General features: G+C 44.8%; 1 protein-coding gene across 6 annotated transcripts in view; it reads left to right on the top strand.

The window, feature by feature from the left end:
* The window catches only part of KALRN (kalirin RhoGEF kinase), a 759,663-nt gene that overhangs the window by 604,324 nt on the left and 129,251 nt on the right, over positions 1-26,088 (top strand). For all 6 annotated transcript variants that reach the window (XM_059727473.1, XM_059727469.1, XM_059727471.1 and 3 more), the window contains exon 34: positions 21,817-22,063. In XM_059727473.1, coding sequence (XP_059583456.1) covers positions 21,817-22,063 — 247 coding nt within the window. The remainder of the gene's footprint in view (positions 1-21,816; positions 22,064-26,088) is intronic.

The raw sequence follows: 26,088 nt of genomic DNA, 5'->3' as shown, positions 1-26,088 counted from the left end.
CATCAGACCTACCCCCTGTGATTGCAGGGGATGGGTCTGGCTGAGCAGGGAACCCTAACTTCCTGGCGTATGGAAAGGCACCCCACCTTCTCTGGTTTGCTTCTCTGTAAAAGTGAGCAGGTGCTCCAGGGGCTTGAAGAGCTGTCAAGCCCACAGAGCACCTGTCCAGGGTGGCTAGAGAACATGAGCAGCTCAGACTGCTCTACTCTTCCACTACAAAGCTACTAGACACCTGTCACAATAAAGCAGGAGAGTATTACTACCTTTTGTCGCACCACTGATTTTTTCCATTGAAGTGGCATGACAAAGGGTAGCAACATCCATTAGCTCACCATTTGTGCTGCCTTGAACATTTTTATGGTGGCACAGATGAGACATCAGGCAACATCTGTTTCTACCTGAAGATGCTAAAAGGGCTTCATAGACACACTTGGGGGAAAAACAGATTTAGAGCCTGATTTTCAATGGGATTTCTACTGGCTTTGTTTTCTGCATCAGTGAAAGTTGAGCATACTCAGGACCTCCTATAATATGGTAATAATATACGCGAAGTAAAAGAGGAAGAATCAGGATAGAGTTGGAAGTAGACTTAAGCTCTCTTAAGTTCAAGTACCCCTGCTCTAACCATCAGGTAATAGTATGGCTTAAACATATGTATCCCATATATGTGCGTCTAAATAATGTATGTACATAGGTATCCTGTATATGTGTGTACTTATGTTGCAGAATTATCCATTCATATGTTACTTACTTTTTCTTTTTCGGCTACTTGTATTGTTGTCTTGGCTTTAAGACATCACATAGGCCAGGCCGGATTAAGAGAAGAATTTACACTCATGCTTCAATCCTTTTTCCCTTAACAGGACTTAAGCCCATCTTTAAGTGCTTTCCTGAATTAGGGTTATCATTTAGATGCCTGCTGTTGCATTATCTGCAGAGTCAAATTAGATCTGGGCGAAAGCTTTCTCTCAAAAGAAGTTTTGTCTAAATGGAAATTTCTGCTGGGAAATGTGTCCTTTTACTGATAGTTTGTTAAGGTTTTCCATGAAAAAAGCTAGCTCTGCCAATTCTGCCTTTGTGAGTCTTTCAACGGAAAACGTTCTAAGAAATTTTTGGACAAAAATTATTTGGTTTGGGTTTTGTCCCAGCCATATCCTCACTAATTCAAGTTCAGGACTATTTTCTTACAAGGGGATTGGCAGCTATACTATCGTGCAGTAGAATAGGTGCACGGAGATCTTGGAGGTTTTCAGATGTGGAGGACATCACTCTTTCTCCCTTGTTTATTCTTCTCCCAGGAGACTTTTTAGGGTGAAAAGGATTATTTAATTTGGGAAATAGGTAAGTGCCTTTTCCCTGGCCCTTTGGAATCAGTCCATGTGTGTGGTATAGTACGGTACAGAGATATACAGTATAGAGGATTATGACAAAATCATATCAGACAGGTGGAGAAGGGAAGATAGAAAGAAGAAAAGCAAGTGGCACATGCTGCTATAAATTATGTATACATACTTAATAGGATCGTTCCTTAGCCACAACCATGTATGTCCACCTTTAGGCTGGAGGAAAGGTGTTTTCAACAAGTTTTGATCACGTCCATAAGATAGGAATGTATCATGGGAAGTGCTATAGGCCTGCAGTTGCAGGATAGGGAATGGTGATGCCACAATAAAATAATTTTTTAGGCTACAAAGAATAAGTTAATTTTTTAAATGCAAGCACAGACTAACATGCCACGTTCCCCCAGAGATAACATGTTAAGGGACCAGGTACAGATGCATTGTGATGTCAACAGAAAATAAGAGCTTCAACCAGTTTATCCAGGAGATCCCCCGCCAGAAATACAATGACATAGTTTTAATCTGTAGAAGATGGGCAAGAGGCCCTAATCAGGAGAATTGAGGTAGGGTATAGAATGACTTCATTGTTCGTTTCCCTGGTTTTACAGGTTTTGTGTTACTGGGATATGTAATCCATGAAACTTCACTCACAGCAAAGAAAGGGTTTTTTTATACAGGAATTTATCAGGGCGTTTAATAATACTTGTCCCCATTAAGAGGTAAATACAGGGCTCTTAGCAATGATCTATATTGTCCTTTTGGGTCCTTCTGCAAAGACAATACCTTTCTTTCAACAACTCCATTTCCTCTCCATGGACTCTTACCATGTGCTCTGCTGCAGAAACCCATTCTTTTCCTGTTGCAGTTCCTTTGTCCACAACCCAGGTTGTCTCTGTTTCGTCCTCCCTAACATCCTCGTTTTTTCCTAGGAACTTTGTGGTCCCACTTTACGATAAACAGCCTTTCATATCCTCCTCTGTCAGCTTCCTGCTTCTCTACCCTCCCACCGGGCTGCGAACACCAGTGTGTATCAGTGTTGTATTGTCAGATCGACAAGCAAAGGCAGCAGGTTTTGAATCTCACCATATACCATATTCACTCACATACCACATGCACCTTTCCCCCCACAAATCAGCCCTCCAAAACTGGGGGGCATGTCTTAAACAGGGAGGCGGATTTTCATCACTGGAATAGAAACAGGGAACACTGTTAGAGCACAGGCTCTGATCGCTCCCAGCTGCCAAGATGATTGCCACTTGTCTCTGGCCCCAATGAGCAGAAGAGGCAGTGTCTCGTGTTAACCCTTTCACACCCATCGTTAAGGGCTGAGCATGGACACTCGTTCCTGACAGAGTGGCTGAGCTGGCTCAAGGCAAGTGAGCTGCTGCATGCAGTCTGTAGTGTCTTGATAAGGCTCATGATTTGCAAACAACACTTTATAATTTTATATATATAAAGTAGACCTGTGTTGTTTTGTGTGTGTGTGTGTATGTGTAAACTATGAATGTATATATGTACACTTTACTGTGACTAGTTACACACACACCCATATATATACATACATATATATAGATACACCCCCCATATACATATATATGGGGGGGATGTATCTATTTATACACATATAAGTGTGTGTGTGTGTATGTATAAAATATATATAGAGATATATAGATATACAGATATACATATGTATATACATGTGTGTGTATATATATATATACATGTATATGTACATAATATATATATACATACATAAATATATATATGTATGTATGTATATGTATGTGGTTGTGTGTGTATGTGTGTGTGGGGGGGGGTACACACACACACACTGTAAAGAATTAGTAGTCTTGCTACTGCCCTAGCAAGGGTCTGAAGCCTAGCATTCCTGCCACACGAGGAAGATCCAGCTGTCTCACCCAGATGGTCTCATGGGATGCTACACAGTTTAGACACCCTGTTTCCAGGAGGACTTTCTCTATGGCACACAGTCAGGCATGACTCTAGAAAAAAAAATTCCTCCATTCTGTCTGCCAAAAGCCAGATGTATATCTTAGCTGCATGAGAGGGAGAAGTTTTGAGAAAATAGTGTGTGTTTATACATACATACGTAAGTATACCCACACAACTCTAATGTGGAACATGGTAGTGGGAGGGTAGGGAAAATAATGGGGAGAATAATGGTGGGCAGGAAAATTTTGAAACAGTGGACTGGTGGGGATGTGAAATGTGTAGCAATGAGAGGGCCTTGTAGGAGGCACCTACAGAAAGCAGAGTTCTGGGAGCATGTGGGAGTATAGGGCTTAAGGAGGACATCATGGGACAGTAAGTCAGTAGTGAAAATACCAGGAAACATGGACTGGGAGAAGTAAGACTTGAGTTGGGGTTGGAGTTCTGCAAGGGGAGACCTTATCCTATGGCATACTTGGTGTGCGTCAGGGAGGAGAAGCTGCATAGATGACCAATGAAAGTAACAGAGAAGCAGTTGATGGAGCTGGGGCTGCTTCAGTGGTACCCCTTTATGTGTTTAGTTTTAAATTGCCGTTGTGGCCTGAGACTGTAATATTCTCAATCACTTTCTCTCTTTTTATGTGCATGGACGGGAGGAGGTAGTTTGTCAGAATCATCATCATTTAACTAGGGAAGCCCAAGGAAATGTGAGGAAACAAGGACAGATGCTGTAAAGGGAGTTTCCTTAAATTTTGACTCTGAATGCATCTGCTTTTGCTCAAAATGGAAAACTCAAATATCCTGTGCAAAATTAATATGTCAAATGCAGACTCAGATCATTCATTAAACTATAAGACTAGGGGCAGAAATTGCACACAAACTGGTATATGTGATTGGAAACCAGTTCAGATCTGTAACGCAACAGAAGTTCAGTGCTCATAAACCAATTTTAAAATGGCTGAAACCAGTTTAAGATACACCTGGATGGATATAGTATCAGACTTAATTGAGTTAGGTTAAATCAGTTTATTGAACTTCTGTCCCAGATCCCCTCCAGATTCAAATCAACTCACAGTACCCCCAGCATCCCAGGATGCTTTGTACCTCCACTGCAAACCCCGCCCCTTGCAAGGTGGGTGGGCCAGCCTTGGCCCAAGCTGTCTGCTCCAGCCCAGCAGGGAGATGTGCTCTAGCACCCCACAGCTTCTGGCCTGGGCCACTGCAGGCAGGTGGCTGCATTTCCTGAATCAGAAGTGAATGTCTGTTCACTTGCTGATCGGTTCAATCTATGCAGCTTAGACTAACCTGCAAAGATTGAATCGATGCAGCCTCAGGCTTTTTGACTGTCTGTACTGGGCCCAGTGGAGAAGGATTTTAGTTTTGCTTGCAGTGCAAATCTCGGTTCAGTCATAACTACAGCATCCCTCACAGTTCCTCCAGTTGTTTCTGAGGAGCTCTTTTGTTTCATAGTTACTGTGCATTCATCACGCTCAGAGCAGTTCCATGAAACAGACACATTTTACTCAGCTTGGTTTTATTCTGGATTAACAACTGCACCACATAGATTTAGTGCAGGATTTTCAAGGAATTCCAAGGGAAGAAAGTTTCTTCAGAGCCTCAAAATCCCATCCTTATCTCCTAATGTGAACTGCCTTGTATGTGTCCTCCATGTAGCTTGAAAGGTATATTGGATATGGTAATGCAAAGCATTGCATGGGCATGAATGTCACCCTAAAACTTTATCCTTAGCTGCCAGAACATTTTTGTCTTTAGCCTGGGTATTGTCGCAGTTAATGTTGCCAGGAATCCAAGTGGCATTTTAAACTCGGAGTGGATTGAACTCTTGTGCATTGGACAGAAAATAAAAAAGACAGAAATGGTGAGCAAGGCTGATGCATGCACAAGTTTTGTTAGTGCAAAATGGCTGCTGTCTTTGTAAATGAGGCCCTCCATATAACCCAAATTGAGTCAGAGAAGGAAGCAGCTTTGTCAGGGAGCTATTTGCATGTGACGGTGATTGCACAGGGTGGGGGATGTGATTTGAAACGTCTTCAGGGAAAGAATTGAAGCAGAAGCTTTTGAATTTGCTTATCAGTAGCCATTATTTTCCCATTCATCCTCTGATCAAATGAGCACAGCAAGTTCTTTTTGGATCCTTTCACTCTTTTCTTGTTTGTGCTAGATGCCATTGATCCATTTTTAGCTCTCTTATAATGGGACATGATGGCAAAGGTAACTGGAAAAGTCAGTGAGCATTTGCTTTCAGATAAGTCTGTCTCTTAAAGCAGACCAGATGTATTATATGAGTCTTTGGACTGGAGTTCTTCATTTCAATAGGATTTACTGCCTATCTAAGAACAAACCCCCCCCCTGCAATTATTTTTCTGCAATTGTTGTAAAGGGAGAATAAATGTTATGGCAGCTGGGTCCTTTGGGCATTCTCAGATCATTTCTGTCAAAAGAAAAAGTGAAGAATTATAAAATTCAAAACCTGCAGCTGTTGGCTCCTTTGAGAGTCATATTACAGTAGCAAGAACAGCAATCTTTCATTCTGAAGAGGGAAGCGTATTACCGCAGCCAAAGTCCTTTCATCGTGCTTTTAGGTAAGCTGATCTGCATAAAGGCTATTGCAGTATCACCCTCGGTGAGGGTTTTAAGCAGCCCCTTATTTCCATAATGTGTTGCCTCTGTCCCTTGAATGCATCTGCCTTAGATACTCCAGGCCTCATAGTTCATCCTGTTACTCAAACTGGCACCTGGACTCGCACCCTGGTCATACCCAGTTCACTCTTCCTTTCAGCATCCGCTCTGCCACTGAGTGACACGAGATACTGGGCAAGATGAACCTATGGTCTGGAAGCCACCCAGGAAATTGCAGCTCGTATGTTCTTGTGTCTCTTCTAATCTGATTTTTCTGTGAGTCTAGAATGGCAACCTCCTCCCCCAGCCCAGCACCATCGATACCTTCTCCTTGAGCTGAGGTTGCAGATCCTTCCACAGAGGCATGATCCTGGTCTGCTCCTGTATCTGTAACTCATGAGAAGCAGCTGATTCCACGTGTTTTAGTCTAGTGGGAAAACATCTGGTTTGAAGTAGTTCAGTTCAGTAGAAGGAGGGTTAAACCCCAGGGATTTGGCTGCATCTCCCTGTTGATGGAAAGTGCATTGAGAAGAAGGGAAGCAGCAACGAAAAGAGCTGAAAAGTCTGAAGAGGACTAACACAAGTGCATGGGGCAAACCACGCAAGTGGTAAGATTAGGGCATATGGGAGATCTCACCTTTGAAGTCTTCTGCTCACTATAAATGCCAATTGCAGACAAGGAGCAGGGGCACTCAGCAGTATGACATAAAGCTTGGCTTTCCGTTACGGCTCACCTGGGATTAGGAATACTGCGCACACAAAACTATCCACAAAGATGACTCCTGGAGCAATACACGCAAGATATGCTAACAGAAGTAGGGATGTAATAAAACAGCCCGTGCCCAATGCAGCTGCAACCCAGAACACCTCCTCCAACTATGGGGGATCAGTGAAGTATGAAGTCCGCAAGTGCTTGGTGAGGTTTCAAAAGGCCTCTTCCTTCAGCTGCCCCCTATGCGAGTTTGTATAGGGGGGAAGGGGTTGCAGCCTGAGGCCTGAATCTGAAGTATCATTGCATATAACATGCTCTGTGCAATCTTCTACCATGTAATAAAGTCCCATTGGAAATTCCCCTTTTGTAACCCAGCACCTGTGATGGTCAAAGGGAATGAAGCTATGCCAGCTCTTAATAGCCTTCTATTTCTAATGCCAGAGTATTGCACTGTCCCTAGCTATGCAAAGAATGCTGCTTATTTTGCTAATTCCTCAGGATATATTTCTCTCTAATCTCAAGGATGAGTATGACTTTATGTCCTATTAGATAAGCCTACTGAAAATCATTAAGAGCAATTTATCTGAATCCACCCTTGAGTTAATGCAGGGCCTAAGGCTCTTATTTACAGGAACCAAGCTCAGGGACCCTCAATAAAAATGAAAAATTGCAGCTATTAAAATGTATAAAGGGAAACAACTTGGAAGAGGACAAAGCATGCCAAGCTAGCTTTGCCAGAAATGGCAAAAGGGAGTTTGACTTACTGGACCATATGGCTTAGACATCGTTTGAATAATCTCTTCCAATTAAAAATAAAACCAATTTTATATAAAACATCTGTTCTCTGATTTCAGCATTTGGGGCAAGAAGAATGTCAGGGGATAAGCATAAATCCTTTGCCACATTTTTGTTTTCAGTGTTTAGGTTTTGCCTATTTTGAGAATCCAAGGTTTGTACCGAAGGCTTTTTTGCTTGCTACAAGTGATGCTGTCAAGTGGTATTGCAGACTCTTATGCTTCTGTTGACAGGACGTTCTTTTTTGCATCAAACACATGTGGCAGCCAACCTTCATTTTGGCTGGATGGATTTATTTGATGAATCCTTTGAGTTTTAGGAATATTTGACCTAATTCAGGTGAATAAGGAGCGGGGGAGTCTTGCAGTGAAGCAGTAATGTAGCGTCTGTACTGTTCAGAGGCCCAAGGAAGGCTAATCCGTCCATCAGTGGTCACACACTGTTCTGATTAACGTTGAGGGACGTATGTACATGTACCAGTGGGAGAATAGCTCTCTCAGCAAATCTACTTTATATATTTATAAGGCCCTGTGGTATCTAGGCATCAATCCCAACCCCAGGGTGGCAGCACAAGCAGAGATAAGAGCATAACAGCATCACTTTTGTGCATGCTGCCTCTCAAATTGCTTCTGAAAGACCACGTGGTTTGTGTTTAACCACAGCACATTACAGGAAGAACACAGCCTTGAGCTGTGGCTTTTTGTCTTGGGAGGCTGTTCTGGGTTTGACTGAGTACAGATTTATGGCAGGTGCTTGTAGCAGTTATCATCACTCTTCCTACTATTCAGCAACATTGTTATTTAGAGTAGGCATTGGATTATAGTAAAGAAAATTTGATCCTGGGGCTATTAATCACTTTGGGCATCATCTATGTTTGATAGTGTCGGGTAAACCCATACTTAAGAGCTGTGCTACCAAACTTCAGCTCCTTCCACAAGCCAGGATTTGTTCAGTCCTAAAAAGATATTCTGTGGACCACAAAATCCTTGCACATAATTTGCTGCCTCCTAGGGAGAAGTTTAATTTGCAGTCTCGCCTCTCCCAGGCTTCAGGCAAATACTTTTATTTATGTTCAGTAGACTTTAAAAGCAGAGACTGTTAATATACCATGGATAAAACTGTAGCTGTCAACTAGCAATTAATACTTTGGGGCGTATCCTGCTGAGGCCTGGACTTTTAGCAGGGAACAAGAAAAAGGTTTGGTTCCTCCTTTCGGAGGCATAACGAGCTGGTTCGGTGCCCTGGGTAGCAGTGACAGCAACCAGGCAAGCAATGGTGGCTGTGGCCATTCTTGCAGCCCTTCAAAATCAGCTCCCAGGGCTGGTGCCACTCTTGCATCCCCACTTAGTTATGTTACTGCCACCTAACCACTCCAGCAAGGTCAAGTAAAGAATAGGATGTGCAACTCTGCTCTTGTAAAAGGAACTCATGATGCACTTCCCACTTTATCTGCTCTTGAAGCAGAGGCCCCAGCCTCTGCTGGGGCAGAGCCAAATCTCCAAAACAGATTTGGCCGAAGCAAAACAGGACAGTCATCTGAAACACCGAAACAAATCACTGTCCTCCAAAACGGCCAAATCTGAAACCAAATCAAAACATAGCCGTTTTGCACAGTCCTAATGGGTATGGCATTCATTAACAGTTACCTAATAAAGACAATCAAATTTTTGTTAAAATAGAATGCTCTCCCAGCCAAATTGTATTGCTGTTGTGTGTGGAAATGATATCCAGACCCTATACTACATGCATCAGAGTCCCATGGTTAGTTTCATATGCATTTTGACCTGCAACACAATGGGCGCCTATACATATGCAAAGAGGCTGCCCCGATGCACTGTAATTGCAGTGCACCGGAGCAGACTCTATTAATCTGCAGTGTGGTAATTACCAGACTTCAGCAGACTCCAGAGTCACATGTATGAGTGTCCCCAAGGTGAAAAATGGTGGCGGGGACCCTTTAACTAAAGCTCATCTGACAAGATTTAATTAAAGTGCCTCCGCCACTAGTTTTCAGCACGGGGACGCTGATACACGTGACATTCAGCACTTGAATTAGAGTGGCTCCCAGAGCCGCTCTAATTAAAATGCCCCCCACCACTCCCAGAGCATGTGTATAAAAGCCCAATAGCTTTACTATATTATTTTTACAACACCTTGAGATGTTCGCTCTAAGTTTCATGATGTACTTTGGGATGGTCCTTTATTGAGCAGGGGGTTGGACTAGATGACCTATGTTCACTTCTAACGCTAATTTTCTATGATTCTATAACGCTATCATTTTCTGACTGTGATATACAGTCAGCTGTTGCACAGTTTCTTGGGAGCCGATATCTGATGTGTAATAGTTCCACTGAAGAAACTCTTGTCCTTTCAGTCCATATTCACTGCTTTGCGCACTCTGTCCTGGGTGAGACAGAGAAGGGGTAGGGACAGACATTACACATAAACCAGTTTAAGTAATCAGAAACTGGTTTAAACTGGTTTAAACTGGTTTAAACCTGTAACAGAACATAAGTTCAGTGCACATAAACGAGTTTCAAAATGGCTGAAACTGGTTTAAGATAAACCTGATTGAATCTAGTATGCAATGTCTTTCCCAAACCCCTTCCTGATTTAAGTTAAACCAGAGTCCCCCAGCATCCCAGCATGCTTTGCAGCCCTGGGCTGTGCTGTTTGCTCCAGAGAGCAGGGCTGGCCCCACCCTTCTGCTCCCTAGCCAGAGCTCTGGTGGAGACTGCAAGCACAGCAGGGTCTGGCTTCCCCTTGCCCCACCTCCCCCTCACCACTCATTACTCAAGCAGGGATTCTCCCCCCCCCCCCCCCCTTCCTCCCATCTCCAACAGTGTGGACCCAGACACATGGACCTTAGGCATGTGGTATGCTATCTTATGCTGAGAGGTGGCTGTGTATGTGTGTGTGTGCGCGTCTCCAATTTCACTGGAACAGGCAGATAGAACAGTGTCCACTTAGGGCTTTTTGGAACTAATCAACAGGTCAGCTGGTAATGTCTCTCTTGTTCCTTCCTTGGAAAAAGCTGTTTAAGAAGAGCTTGAACTAATGAGAGCAGCTTTTGTTTTGTTGATGGGCTGATAAATGCAGGAATTCAATGCAGACAAGTGCAAGGTACTGCATCCAGGGAGAAGGAACTAGCAACACACCTATGGGCTGGGGAACACCCTTCTTGTCAACATGGTGGTAGAAAGGGATCTTGGAGTCATTGTTTACTCCAAGGGAGTGGTCAGCAAAGCTAACCACACCTTGTCTTGCATCTACAGGTGCATCACGAGCAGACCTCGGGAGGTAATCCTTCCCCTCTATGCAGCATTGGTCAGGCTGCAGTTGGAGTACTGGGTCCAGTTCTGGGCGCCGCACTTCAAGAGGGATGTAGCCAGCATTGAGAGGGTCCAGAGGAGGGCCACTCGCATGGTCAAGGGACAGCAGGGCAGGCCCTACGAAGAGAGGCTAAAGGGCCTGAACCTGTTCAGCCTCTACAAGAGAAGGCTGAGAGGGGATCTGGTGGCCGTTTACAAACTCACCAGGGGGGACCAGAGGGAATTGGGGGAGCCTCTGTTCCCCTAGGCACTACCCGATGTTACTAGGAATAACGGCCACAAATTGTTAGGGAGAAGGTTCAGACTGGACATCAGGAGACAGTACTCTACAGTTAGGGCTGCCAGGCTCTGGAATGGGCTCCCAAGTGAGATGGTGCTCTCTCCTACCTTGGGGGCCTTCAAGAGGAGGCTGGACAGATATTTGGCTGGGGTGATATGACTCCGGCACCCGTTCCTGCCTGGGGAGGGGGGTCAGACCTGATGATCTGTTTAGGTCCCTTCTGACCCTAAGCACTATGATACTATGATCAGCTCCCTGGTGGCTCCCTTGCCTGTCAGGTTTGCAGACAGTATGAAGAAGCAAGGAAAGGAAGACTAAAAAGCACAGTATCATTAACAGATGCATGCACTGCACACCCCCCCACCCTTTGCCTCAGAGTGCTAGCTGGGGCCTAGAGTCTGGCAGCAGTCCCATCCCTTGAGCAGCAAGTAGGGAAAAGCCTAGGACAGTGTAGCCTGGGTTGGGATTAATACCCCTCCCTAAGCAGAGGTCCTGCTAGGGCCTGGCCACATCCCTCCTCAGCTCAGCATTGTAGAAGGGAAGGGAGGGCTGCTCTAGCACCACCCCCGGTTTCTAACCCGAGCCACTGTAGGCATGTGCCTGGATTTCTTCAGTCCAGCAGGAATATCTGTGCAGTTACAAACTGGTTCAATTTAGGTAGGTTAGACTAACCTGCAAAGGTTGAATCAATTCAGGCTCAGGCTTTTTGAATGTCTTATCCTTAGCCAAGGAGACTGGGTATTGCTCACTGATCCTCAAACCATATACCAATTGCAATGCCAAAGAAATGGGGAATCACCAGGCCATTGCCAAGTATAGCGGGGTGATCATAGTGTGCATCTTATGCCTCTTCTTCACCCTCTCAGGAACTGGCTACAGGAATGATAGGTGGTATGGGACCAGCTAGGATAACTGTGTGTCTGCTAGGGAGATGCAGCTGGTTGTTGTTGGCTCCCTTTTATGCTGCTGTAGGAAACAATTCAGGAGCCAAGCTCTAGCTGTCAGAGCCACTTCTGGGAGGTGTCAGGTGCCCTTGAGGCTACTCCGAATTCTGCAGGATCAAACCCATACTGATGCTACCTACAGCAGTTCATTGAGAAAATAGAATAATCTGGATGTCTGGTCATCCCTGCCCTTGAACACTTTCCAGCCAAATTTGGACTTGCTGCTTATTTGGGTAAAGTATAGCCTTACTTTCCTGAGAAAATGCCTCTGAAATGCTTCAGACAGCTCAGCTCAAGCTGCACTGCAGATGTGTTAGCATGTGCCCAGCACAGCCAGGATGTGTTTGTCCTAAGGGGTCTCTAGCATGGCCCCAGTCTGGCAACAAGATGTATATGATGTCTGTGTCTATATGCCTCTGGTATGAGCCTCCTTACTCCTGGCAGCAAAAGTAGTAGATTTGCATTGCAGAGCAATTGCCAAACCAGACATGGCACTCACAGATCACATATAAAGGGATCTTCCCATAGAACTGGGGTTCATAAACTGACACTAACCAAGGTCTAGCTCCGTCCCTTCAGCTGGTAAGGGTTTGAATCCACATCTCTCATTTTGCAGAAAATTGCCCTAACCACCAGGCCAGATGCTAGTTAGGACCAAAAGTACCCTCCTGATAGAGTTGCCCTGATATAGAGGGAAAGATATGTAGGGCAGAAAGAGGATGAGTCTGTGGCTCAGCGAGAGGGGTGGTAGCTTAGACGGGAGCGGACCTGGGCTCTGTCCCCTATTCCTTCCTGGGTCGGATAGAATTGAATAAAGTGTGGGTGTCCAGAGCATGGCAAAATGCACAAGGAGGGAAGTGGCTCTAATACCTGTGGAAGTGGCCCAGAAGGTCACTTATGTAGCTGACACTGGACACACAAAAATAAGAATGACATCCCCACCTAAAAAAACAGTTGGATTCAGACCAAGGCATCTGAATACCGCGGCCCATTTGCATTTTATCCTGCTTTGACCAATTAGTCAAAGGTTTTCTAGACAGGGGGTTGGTCCACTTCTGATGTAAATCTGGAATCAAGCCATTTGCTTCGGTGAAGTCTCCTGCAAGTTAGTCCATTGTGGATGGGATCCCACCCTGGCCTGTGTTGAACCCTCTTCCCCTGTTCCCAGGGTGCAATGAAGGGTTAACCAGGGGTGTTTATACACGTGCTCCAGGAGAAGGGGGGTGGGGGACATTAATTAGAGCGGCTCCAAGAGCAGCTCTAATTAAAGTACCCGGAGCATCTCATGTATCAAGCTAAAAAATGGCAGCGGGGGCGCTTTAACTAAAGCTCGTTAAACAAAGCTCCCCCACCACCATTTTTCAGCGTGGGGACACTGATACACGAGACGCTGGAATTGACTGGAGCGCGGTAATTACCACGCGCCAGCAGCCATGATTAATTGAGTCTGCTCCGCCGTGCTGCCCGTGTATAGGCACCCTCTTAACTAGATTCCCAGAGCTCCCAGTTCAAAGCTGCACAAGCTCCAGCTGAAGGCAGCTGGGTGCCAGCCCGCGTGCTCTCTTCGGCAGCACGGGTCACAGCAGGATAAAGGACTTCTCGGGCCCCGATCATCCTCAGAGATTTCCTCTGGGTGTAATCCTTCTTGACCGGCCCTCTTTAAAAACAGTTTCCTACGAAATTTCAAATATTTACACACACAGCATTCCTCTCCCTCCCAGTTGAAGGGTGCAGGACTCAGCCCAGCTGTATGGACAGCTCTCAGATCATTTTTTCAGTAAGACAGAGTCAACATCTAAGTATCTAATTTGTTTTCTTCCTTATCTCTTGGTATGGATGCAAATCCCATCTTCACCGTCTCTTCTCCTTTCACCCTTTCCGAATAGTTTGATTATGGCGACTAAATGCTTCTGCCCAAAACTGGCTGTCATCCAAAACCAGATGGGCAGAAATCCTAACAGCAACAGAAAGCTAGCTATGGATATCAGTACGCGATACAGCAGCACACAGAAACACTTTGTTTAACCCAGCGCGGGGCTTTGTCCTATTGAATATATATAAACAGGGATCTGCTGTGGGTTTTTATAACGATGCTTGCATATTCGAGAATACTTAAACAGACCAAGCAGTTCTTACCACGGCTAGCAAATTCATCTTCCTTTGCCTGTTGTTTGGGGGTAAATTAAATGTTTGCTTGAGATAGGAGGGAACTAACTCTTCACCTCATTGAAATGCATTCTGCGCACCACCTAGATCCATATGTGCTGCATAGTATTGATTCTGCTTCTGGACAGCTTTGCTTTTGGAGCTGACAGATGTATTCAAACTGCAATCGCCCATTCGGTGAACTGATTCGGTGGGAGAGGAATGGATTCAATATGAAAAGCATATGAGAGGGGCACAGATCTGAGCTGCAGAGCCTGGGTGCAAATGTGAACGATCCCAAAGTACAGGGGAATTCAGAGACACGGTCCGGAGTCAGTCCAATGTGGCGTTAGATTGTGTACCTCACTCTGCAATGAGGAGCAAGAGTGTTTGAGCTGTAATTAGTCCACAACATTTAGATCCTGCCAACACAGGAGGAGTTGTCCAGTTCGTACCATCTTTACGACAGCTCTGATGTGCCAAGGGAGTGTTTATTCATTTCCTTAACACTGATGCAAGCAACAACTGAGGAAGTGTTTCATCGACTTTCTGCTTTTCTGGTGGGGCTTGGGGCTGGTCTGCCAGCCGTCGTGTTACTGGAGCTCTTGCAGTGCTGTGTGAGTTGAACACCTTAGGCAGTGCGGGATGGGATTATCCCTATACTTGTAAGAGGGTGGCGTGCCTGCCTCGTGACCAGGATAGCTCTCAGACAGTGTTTTTAGCATCACGCCTGCCAAGTAGTTTAGTAATAAAAGGCACTTAGAGATCATACAAACCCCAGCTAAGTCTCCTCCTATTGCCTGACCACCCCTAGGCTTATTTTACCTGAGCCAAACTTGTCCTCAATTTAAAAGTACTTAGGCTTCTTCCTCTCCATCTGCAGAATTATTCCCACTTGTCTTAAAATCCAAGTGGCTAAAACAGCAGAAAATGTTCTGCAGCGAACAGTTGTACTCTGGCACGGTAGTGGGCTTTTCTAACTGCAATTTTCATGATAAATGAACTTTGGAGACTTCATCTGTGTCTCTCTTCCTGTCCGCTTCTAATTTGCTAACCAAAATACTGATTCCCACGTGCACATACTGAAGTATGATTCAGAAGAAATCATCACGTGCTCATGCAACCCTAACCATTTCCTTATGTTTGGGAAGCAGCTTTGGCTCCTTTGTTTGGAGCAGCCCGGGCTTCCACACAGCAGGCTGTTTCCATGTTTGGGATCATTTCTAAGGCTGACAGACAGTTAGCAGGGTGTTTCCAAGTGAAAGCTCCTGGGCAGACCATGAAGCGTTGCAAAGCTCTTTGGTTGGGTCAAGACCTCATGTAAATCATTCTCATCAGTGTTTTGCAAGCAGTTTCCCCTGCTCAGATCATGTTGTATCTACGTTGGGGTTTTTTAGCTGTTATATTTTTTAAGCTGCTGCACTGTGGGTTTCCCGGTCTGGCTCAGCTCCTCAAGATCAGGAGTGACACAAGGCTAAAAAGTCTTAGCTCCAGTGTTCATTTGAGGCCTGGTAACCTCCCATAGCTGGTGTGAATGGAAAAGATGTGCCTTTTCTCCTATGCTACTGGTATACCTGGCACAGATGAAGATTTTAAAATAGCTAGTTAGTAACAGAGACAGCTGAGCTGAATAACAGTAATGAATAAATGCACTTAGTAGTAGAGAGGACTGTGGGATCAACCCTTTCCGGATGGTGAGATCTGGACCTGAAACTTGCAGCTCTTGCCATCTCTGTTTAATAGTTACATCACCAAATGGCTGTGACTTCCCTAGGGCAGATTGTGGTGTTTAAATTGGAGCCCCTGATGTAGCATGGAGGGACTCGGTCAGAATTGCTGCAGCTTTTCACATGGATAGGGTGGGTCTGTTGCTTCTGCTGCTAGGAACTAGTCCACGTGATCCACGAGCTGCTGGTGGCTGTCTGTACTGCCTTAGTGGACTGGGCCTGGCTCTGTGCGGCCTCTTCCTTCTTTCCTGCACCTGATCCTTGGCTAGGAAATGCCAGTGCTTATCACTTGTTCCTGCTTACTGCCTCCTCAAATGGAGTTGATGGCCTAGGGAACTATTTCTGAGAGCCACGCAGGAGGACTAAGTGCCATCTTGTAGACACATCTCATCCTGTAGCATTAAGGCACTAAACTCATCAATTATGGCCGCTGGCCCCGGTGCAAAAAAAGAAAACAAAATAGTGAAGATGGTTTCCTGGCCACCATGGACACCCACTGCTGTGGCTCCTGCTTTGGCTATACAAGCAATGAAGGCCCAACCAGGGCAGTGGCAGGGCTTTTTCACTCCCAGTTTTGGAGTTTCCACATGGGGCCAATTTCCCGGAGGTTACAAGCTGCGCTTGATACAGTCCTATCCCGCTGTCTGTGGGGAGTCCCTTTGTTTTGGCCTGGTAATTTTATTCTCTCTCTTTCTCCCGTTCCCCCGTTTCCTCCTAATTTTGGCAGTAATTAGAAATTCCTCTCATTGCCTGGTGGACAGTTGGGTTTGCCCTTGTGTCAGTTCTTTCTGTTCCACTTTGGGATCTACTTTGGCACACTGGGCTTTACATTTATATTTCTGGCTGATCCTATGGCACAGCGTCTACATGCAGGCATGACGGGTGGGTCGTTAATACGTGAAAGTAACAAAATGCAATGATGGGTTTTATGACAAAAATAATGAGCATGGCATAGAGAAAAATATTAAACCATTTACCCTGAAATATATCCCAGTGAGACATTATCTACTTGTTGGGAATGGTTTAGTCAGGGATGTTCCTGCCTTGGACGGGAGGTTGGACTACATGTCCTCCTTGGGTCCTTTCCAGTTCTATTTTTCTGTGACTCTGGGATGATATGTTTTCTTTCTTTCCTCATATGAACTGTAATGTAGTATGTACGTATGTGATTTTGCAAAATCAGACAGAATGAGAAGAGTAATGTCACTTAGTTATGGCTGAAAAAGGCACTTCTTAAGAAAGTATTACATAATAGCTTACAGGAACATTACAGAAGTGAGAGGATGTTTATCATAATGAATCCAATCAACTTCCATTTCTGCCTGCAGGGGTGGGTGTATTATAGTATTAACAGACCAACAAGCTTTCTGGTGTGGTTTCTTTGCTGTGGACTAATGTGATAAGTAGAAGTTCTTCCTGAAATGCAGGATTTCTAAGGCAGAAGAAAATCAAGGATGGGAAATACTTCAAGTCACCTGTACAAAGGGATTAACTGTTGCTTTTGTTCTTGTGGCTATAATTAGCACCTACAGACTGTTTTTGCGGATGCTGATCTGAGTGTTTGCACTTCTTTCTACCTAATTACATGCACAGTCTGCGTCTGCACAGGGGAGTCTGCCTTCCTTGCCAAAGATAGGTTCTTTCTCTTACAGAAAATTCGCTTTTTGAACATGATGAGGCCCGCACCTTTCTTTCAGGAGAAGCTCTCCTCCTTTTAGGGGAAAACTGGAAAACCTGAGGAACAACCTGGGCATCTTTAAAAAGATAAACCAGTTTGAAGTAATTGGTGTCAACCAGGCCAAGCAAACAGACTTCCATACCCCTCGTCACACCACAAATGCCCAAAATTGATGGCCAGTACATAGGTGGCATCAATTTGTGCTGCCTTCTTGCAGCAGTCATCTGTTAGGTTTATGGCAGGAGAGCATGGTCAGCCTGAGCTCCCATTCCCAAGGCAGGCAGGATTTGGACCCCGAACCCACAGGAGCACTCCTGGGTCATAGAATCAAAGAAGATTTAGAGTTGGAAGGGACCTCAGGAGGTCATCTAGTCCAAAGCAAGACCATCCCCACCCATCTAGATCCATCTCAGCCAAGGCTAAATTGGTCCTCCCATTCGGGATTGCCCAGGCACCTGTCAATACTCCAGTGCGGCCCCAGGGCTGGGAACAGCAGTCAGCCGATTGTTAGTCCCAGCCCTGGGACCGCGCCGGTGTCAAACTGCCTCCCAGCCTCAGGATCACCCCAGAGCGAGACCACACCAGTCCTGGGGCTGGGACCACCATTCCCTGCTTATAGAGACATGCCCCGGATATTGCAGAGGTCCCATTTGTGAAAGGGGGAACACGTCGCCTGTTGTGCCACAGGGTCAATGGGCAACATGCATTTCATTCGATGAAGCGGATCAGCTATGCCAGGATGTGTCCCAGCACACCTGATCCACCTCATCTGGCAACATCTGTTGTTACTCCTGCTGACCCTTCTCGAGTATGCAGATGAGCAGTGATTGAAATGAGCTGCCACCATAACTAGTGTGGGATAACCAGAGATCATCTCTCCTCTCCCCAGTCTCAGATGCCTTTCAGAGGGTAGTTCTCATGTCTACCAATGCAGTCACTGGATTTGCAAGGAAATCCTCTCTTCTCAATTTAGCCTATTGCTTTGAATGACTATTTTTAACAACTAAGAGAAACAATAAGTCCCTAGGTAATGACCGGGTCCCTGCAGATCCCTCTTACGTGGCAGTATTTAGCAGAGCCATCGTGGCTGAAGCACCCGTAGTTATCACAGAACCCGAGCAATTGAACAAGGCATTGACAACGCCGTCTTATCCATTGATTTTTATGTTAACTGTTCATCCGCCTGTTGTATGAGGCCCCACCTCAGAAGTAATTGTTGGGAACACGTCTGATATTCGGAGCAGCACTTTGCGGATTAATGTTCCCTGTCACTCGCTGTACTCTGTTTGGACTTTCTGAAACAGCATCTCCCACAGCACTTTCCCCTAAGAGCTGCCAGCGTGGTTTCTCTTCTTGTGGTTTAACAATAAAAAAGGACATATTTCTCAAACAATCAAATCACCTGCCTGAACAAAGCCTGTCCCTGGTTTGTAGTACCTGCCACCTTTATTACTGGCCGTGATTGGTGCTCAGCTGTCATCAGGGGGAGCACGCAGCCACTCATTTCTTCGACGTGTTCCCCAGTCGTTTGAGATGACAGTCATTAGCGTGATACTCAGTGAGTCGTGCATACATCCGAGTTGAGAAAAAACAGCTGACGATAAGGGCAAGTGAATTCCTTACAGCCAGCTGGCTTGCGGGATGCTGGCAAACATGGACACCTAGTGGCATGTCAGTGCAGAGCACATAGATTGTGTGATTATTTTTCCAAAAGAGAAACAGAGACATCCAGGCTGTTTCTGCCAGTGATTTGCGCTGAAAGAAGGAAAGGTTTGATTTTCTCTCCAAGGGAAGCGGTAGAGAGAAGAGAATGGGGGTCGGGGAAAGGGGGCCTTCTCTGGCAGGGAAAAATAACATGAGAAATGAGACAGTCACGGTTCTTTGGGTGAATCTTTTATTAGACCAGCTAAATAATTAGAAAAATTGTTCTTTACAACCTTTCGGGCACAAGCACCCTTCTTCAGATATGGGGAGAGTCTGCTGGTGCTTGTGTCGGAAAAATTCTTCTGGTTCTCCACATTGTACTATACGATTAAGGTATTTATCTGGACAGAAATTAAGGCCTTTAGAGAAGACAGATTTTTCAGCTTTGTTAAGTACGAGTGTGGAGAGAGTGATAATTGTGGAGGGTTGACTAGTTTTCGCAGTTTCATCAAGTATGAGGTTACAAAGTTGTATAGTACTGGTGGTGTTTGCCCTCTCTCTATGAGACTCTGCCTGTGCCTGAAGAAGGGTGTGTGTGCCCAAAAGCTTGTAAAGAACCATTTTTCCAACTATTTAGTCGATCTAATAAAAGACATTACATTTACCCAAAGAATTTTGTCTGCCTGTGTCCTTAGACCGACACAGCTATAGCCATCACCCATGAGAAATGAGGAACCTTTTTCTTTGCATGTGCAAATTGGGGCACAAAGCAGTAAGTGATGGGTTCAACAACTCAGTTTTACACCCTAGATCTTTGTTGTAGGTGCAGATTATCACCACAAAAGGAGAAACCAAATTCCCCCCTTTTGAAAAGGGTACTAAAAGTATTTACATGCCTGATTTCTTGTGTATTAAACCTCTCAGGACTCCAGACCAGGAAGTCTTTTTTTTTTTTAATTTATCTGATTATTCTACAGCAAATCATTCCCGCTGCTATATGTTATCATTGCTATACCACATGTACGTGTGTACGCTCACTAAGATAAATGGTGAAATCACATGATAAACAATACAGGTATGAACTCATATATGCTAAATTAATATATTACTTCCTTACAACCACTCCAGCGGCACTCTGAGTCAGCTCTGCCAGGATTTAAACACCTGAGTGACTTCAAATAAGTATCATTTTGTTTAAAAAACAAACCCAGTTTCCAGATAAAATGTCCTCGAGGCCCAGGACAGCTGAGATTAAGGTGTCAGCTATAGATGAAAATGTCACAGCTGTGTTAAGAGACACAAGGATTATTGGTCCAAGAGAAATTATTCCATTGGTTTCGGTTTCATGGAATGAAGCCTGTAGAGTAGAGGAGCCTCGGATAATAGACTTAAAAAGGATGCCATCGTTAGATCTCAGTGTCAAGAAGGCAGCTAAACCATCAGTTCTTTTTCTTAGGCATCTCAAGAGAGCAGCCACATAACTATTCAGCAGGGGGCATCCAGAGTACCAGTGAATGGATGAGGCATGTTTTCATGGCTGTGCTCCCTTGCAGTATCCAGTGCACTGTAGACATGTCCACAATGCTCTAATTTTGGATGCATAGTGAAAAGGACCCAGTCCTGCAAGGTGCTAGCAACTCCTGGAGTTGATGATTACCGTCAACATCATTAGCTTCATTGGAGTAGTCAGTACCGTATAGGATCAGGCCCAAATCACTTGGATTTACAGTGATTTTTAAAACTTTTTTTGAATCTTCCTTCCCCCATCCCCCCACCCACCTTGTGTTTCTGGCCTATACATGAGCAACCAGGCAGAAAACTTAATAGTGTGGTAAAAAGCCTGTGTTGGCACTTGTTTGTCAAGACCTTTGTAATTCATTGTGAGCAACAGAAATGTGAGCAAATGAAGAAACACACTCAGTTTTTTCAGCAAGACTAGTAGAAACAGGATGATGCATTTATTCTTAGGCCAGGATCCTGGGAGAGCACAGGCAATTACTCTGGTTTTCGTTATTTGCTAAAGGACGCCCCTGTTCTTCAAAACAGAGCTTTTCATGGGAGAAAGTTCATCTCCTGAGTCAGGACACCCCAGTCATTGCAGAGGTCCCTGGAGCACGTCCTCTTGGCAAAAATCAGAGCCAGCTTCATGTGTGCACTTGTTCCCTTATTGAAATCCCTACTGATGGTGCACGGGAACCCAACTGCAATCCTGACTGCAGGTGGGAGAGTTGGAGCTTGCTCTAAGATGGCGCAGAAAATGGGGGAATTCTGGACTCCAATACTTGCTTTGCTTCAAGTCAATAAAGGGGGGAAAGCAAGAAAATTAAGTGTTGTAATGGAAGGCAGGCAGAACCTACGCCCAGGAAGGTGTCAGCAATCTAAGAGTTAACCAATGGGCGGCTTTGAATTTCATGCAGCAGGTTGATAAGAAATAAAGGAAAGTGTTGGCACGGCTAGTTAAACTTTGATGTAGAAAATTATTAACCTAGCTTTAAGGAACTGGGAGCGAATTCCTGTCAACCAGAGATGTAGGATTGCCTGTGCATTTGCACCGGAGAAGACAGTGCTGTTGCCTTCTGCCGCCTTTAACTTCTCAATATTTCTTTTCCTCCCCTGCTTCACCTGGCAGCTGTCTGGAGGCTGTGAGCTCACCGTGGTGCTACAAGACTTCACTGCCAGCCATAGCAGCGAGCTGAGCATCCAAGTGGGACAGACCGTGGAGTTACTAGAGAGACCGAGTGAAAGGCCGGGCTGGTGTTTGGTACGGACGACGGAGCGGAGCCCCCCTCAGGAAGGTCTCGTCCCCAGCAGCACTCTCTGCATCTCCCACTCCCGGAGCAGCGTGGAGATGGACTGCTTCTTCCCTTCAGGAAAAGGTAGGCTGAAATTGGGAGGATTGCCCCGCCAAGAATGACATCAAGCAGTGGTCGCTCACAGTTTTCATCTTGGCAGCCAATAGAAATTGTAATATGCCTGCTCTAAGGAATAGGTGTGTATACATTACATTTCAGTCATTAAGGCGTTCCGACACAAGTTCCTTGTAAATCACGGTAGCTTCTAGGCGAGTCGTGGCGACGCCAAGTTTGGCTCTAGGAAGATCAGATTATTACTTGTCTCAAGATGAAGCTCCGTCGGCTCCGCAGATTTCCCGTGATGTGACAATTTAACAGTCCCCCAGGGCAAAATGTTGAGTCAAATACAGCTTCTTGGAAAAAGATGATCAGAGTACAGGAATTGTCACGCGAAAGTAGACCTTTGAAGTTCAACTTCATCTTGCCTCTAGAAATGGCTTATACCTATGCTTTAGGAGGAAGGTGAAATGACAGTTCATTCAGGGGTGCACTCGGGTGGGAGAGGTTCCTTCATAACCATTTATGCTGTGAAACCAAGGGGCAGAGGCTGTCCTCGTAACTTTTGCACATAGTTAATTTTAATACAAAGTGATGTTTTCATTTTAATACAAAGTGATATTCCTCTTAATATAAATGCCCACTATTTAAAGGTGATACAGTGTTATTTTAGATCATGTCCAAACTCTGTCTAGTGTAGCATGGTACTCTCACTAGCGGGCACTGCACAACATAGCTTATATGCTGGAAAATCAAGCATGCCTGCAAAGTGGCAGATTATTTGGATCTGTGGTTCCCCGGTCAATACAGTAGTCAGGTCCCTTTTCAGCAGACCATTGAGTGAGAGGAGAGACTTCCATCATACAGGGGCACCTAAGGAAGTGAGGAAGAAGAGGCTCCTTTCATGCCATGCCTGACTCCTAACACATCAGCCTGCCCTGGCTGTTCTGATTTTAATATTTTCCTTTAGGAAATAGAATTTGATCTGTTCTTGTTTTAGCAGCACAAGCTTGGAGTTATTCTGTTTGTTGTAGGATCATAAGACAGTAGGGTTGGAAGGGACATTACAAGTTCATCTAGTGCAGCCCCCTGCTCAAAGCAGGATCATCCCTGACTAAATCATCCCAGCCAAGTGTCTAACCTAGTCTTGAAAGTTTTCAAGCACAGGCAGGCCTCAGATTTATGACACAGGTGGTTCCTGGAAACCGTGTCTTAAGTCAAAACATCATAACTCAGAACTGATTTTCCCATAGGAAACAATGTTATAAATGAGGGATTGGTTCCTGAACCTAGGCCTGATACCCTATTTTCACCAAAAATACCCTGAATTTTGTACTCAATCAATTATAGATGAGTAATAGAACTACATTAATGTATTTATATTATAAATAGCAATCATATTGATTTGGAAGGACTTCTTTGAGGTAACTTTGCTGGACTTTTTGAAGAGCTCTTGGTTGGACTTTTTGAAGGGCTCTTGGCTGGAGTCTTCTCAGGAGTCTCGGCTGCAGGTTTTTCTGGAGTCTCGTCTGCTTTCTTAAAGAAAGTGTCCAAGGAAGTTTGGACAGATGTTCTCCAGGGAGATGGACGACACAGCGAACTTGTGTGCTGGTGTGGATCGCGTTTGATCAAGCATTGTCAAGTCAAAACCACATCAGAAAGTCGAAACGGTGTCAGTTTATAAATGTTGTAAGTGCTGTTTGTTGTAACTCGAAACGTCTTAAGTTGAGGACTGCCTGTATGGATGTTCCACAACTTCTCTAGGTATCCTGTTCCAATGCCTGACCACCCTCATAATCAGAAAGTTCCTGCCCTGCTGCAGCTTAAGGCTGTTGCTCCTAGTCCTGTCCCCTACAGCCACAGAGGAAAGCCCATCTCCATCTTCCCTATAATCAGCCTTTAAGTCTTTGAAGACTGTTATCAAATCTCCCCTCAGTCTTCTCTTCTCCAGGCTAAATAATCCTAGCTCTTTCAGCCTCTGAGGCCCCTAATCATTTTTGTTGCCCCACGCTGGACTCTTTCCAATCTGTCCATACCTTTCTTGAAGTGTGTGGCCCAACACTGAACAAAGTACTCCAGGTGAAGCCTCACCAGTGCTGAATGAAGCAGAAGAATCACATCTCTTGATTTGCAAGAGACACTCTTTGTACTACAGTGCAAGGTGCTGTTGGCTTTTTCTGGAACAAAAGTACACTCTTGGCTCCTATTCAGCTTACAGTCTATCATAACCCCCAGGTCCTTCTCTGCAGTGCTGCAACCATGCCAGATTCCCCAGTCTGTGTTTGTGCATGCAGTTATTTCCTCCCATGTGCAGGACTTTGCCCACATCCTTGTTGAGTCTAATCTTATGAACTACAAGCCATTCATCCAGTCTATCCAGGTCATTCTGGATCCTAGCGCTGCCCTGCAAAGTGTCCATAATTCCACCCAACTTGCAGGCTTGCTAAGTGTGCACTTGATCCTGTCATCCAAATCATTAATGAAGATGATTACCAGACCACCGACAGACACTTGGAGAACCTCACTTAATACCTCCTCCCAACTAGACATTGAGCCATTGAGGAGTAATTGCTGAGAAGGATGATCCAACTAGTTATGTATTCACCTTACAGTACGTTCATCTAGTCTGTATCTCTTGAGCTTGTTAATGAGGATGTCATGGGACACAATGTCAAAAGCCTTGCTAAAGTCAATATCTTCCATGTTTTGGGGATGTTGGTTGTAGCCGTGTTGGTCTAAGGACATAGGCAGACAAGGTTCTTTGGGTAAATGTGATATCTTTTATTAGACCAACTAAATAGTTGGAAAATGTATTCTTTGCAAGCTTTTGGGCAAAATACCTTTCTTCAGACATAGATAAGGAGTCTCCCTATGCTTGAAGAAAGGTGTTTGTGCCCAAAATTTTGCAAAGAACAATTTTTTCCAAATATTTAGTTGGTCTAATAAAAGATATCACATTTACCCAAAGAGCCTTGTCTTACTAAAGTCAAGGCATGTCATGTCCATTGCTCTGCCCCTCCTTTAAGCCTGTGCGAAGTGGCTAGTATTCACTTTGGATTCGGCCAATTCGGAGGGCAGTGATTTGATTAAATTATTTGAATCACCGTCCCAAATCGATTCGTCCAAATCTGATTTTAAGAAAAAAAAACCCCAAGAAAACTCCCTGGACTAACCAGTTCCTACCAGCAGGGGGCGATCCCTGCTGCCCCCTGCTGCTCCTGCGCCATGTGTGAAAATGGAAGAAAAAAAGGCATTAAATATTTCAGCCTTCTCTGCATCATCCGTGACCAGATTGCTTTTGGCATTCCATAATGGACCTGTGGATTCTCTGCTCTTCTTACTTTTTACATAACTGTAGAATCCCTTTTTACTACCTTTTAGTTCCCTTACCAGCTGCATCTCAAATTGTGCCTTGGACTTCCTAATTTTCTTCCTGCATGCCCGTGCAATACTCTTATATTCTTCCCTGGTACTATGACCAAGTTTCCACTTTTACAGGGTTCCTTATTGAGTTTCCGCTCCTTGAAGAGATTGCAGCCCAGCCAGACTGGTCTCATATTGCACTTACCATTTTTCTGTCTCATCAGACTAGCTTACTCCTGCGCACTTAAGAGAGACTCTTTGAAGTAGAGACAGCTCTCCTGGACTCCTTTACCCCTCAGACTTGCCTCCCAAGGGATCTTGCCCACCAGGTCCCTGTGTTTTTCTCATAGAAAGCATTATATGGGGCTCTTTTTTGCCCTTCTTCCATGAAATCCCACTGCCATCAATAGGAACTTTACATAAAGGCAGAAGGAAATAAAAAAGCAATCAGAACAAACTCCAGTTTTGGGCTAAAGATTTTGAGCAATGATTTTTATTAAAGATGAGCTTGAGCTAAAAAAGACCCATGTCAGATCACCCTCAAAATTGAAGGCAAGGGAATGGCAAGGAGGTCCTTTTGGATTCCATCCTTTCTACTGGTCTTTCTCAATTTTAGACCTTTCCTCATGCTCCGTATTGTAATTAGAGCCGAGAGGGTCAGAAATCTATTTTGTTTTCAGTTATACTGG

Source organism: Alligator mississippiensis, chromosome 4 (assembly GCF_030867095.1).
Source record: "Alligator mississippiensis isolate rAllMis1 chromosome 4, rAllMis1, whole genome shotgun sequence".
NCBI classification, from domain to species: Eukaryota; Metazoa; Chordata; order Crocodylia; family Alligatoridae; genus Alligator; species Alligator mississippiensis.
This window is presented reverse-complemented; position numbering and strand designations above follow the sequence as displayed.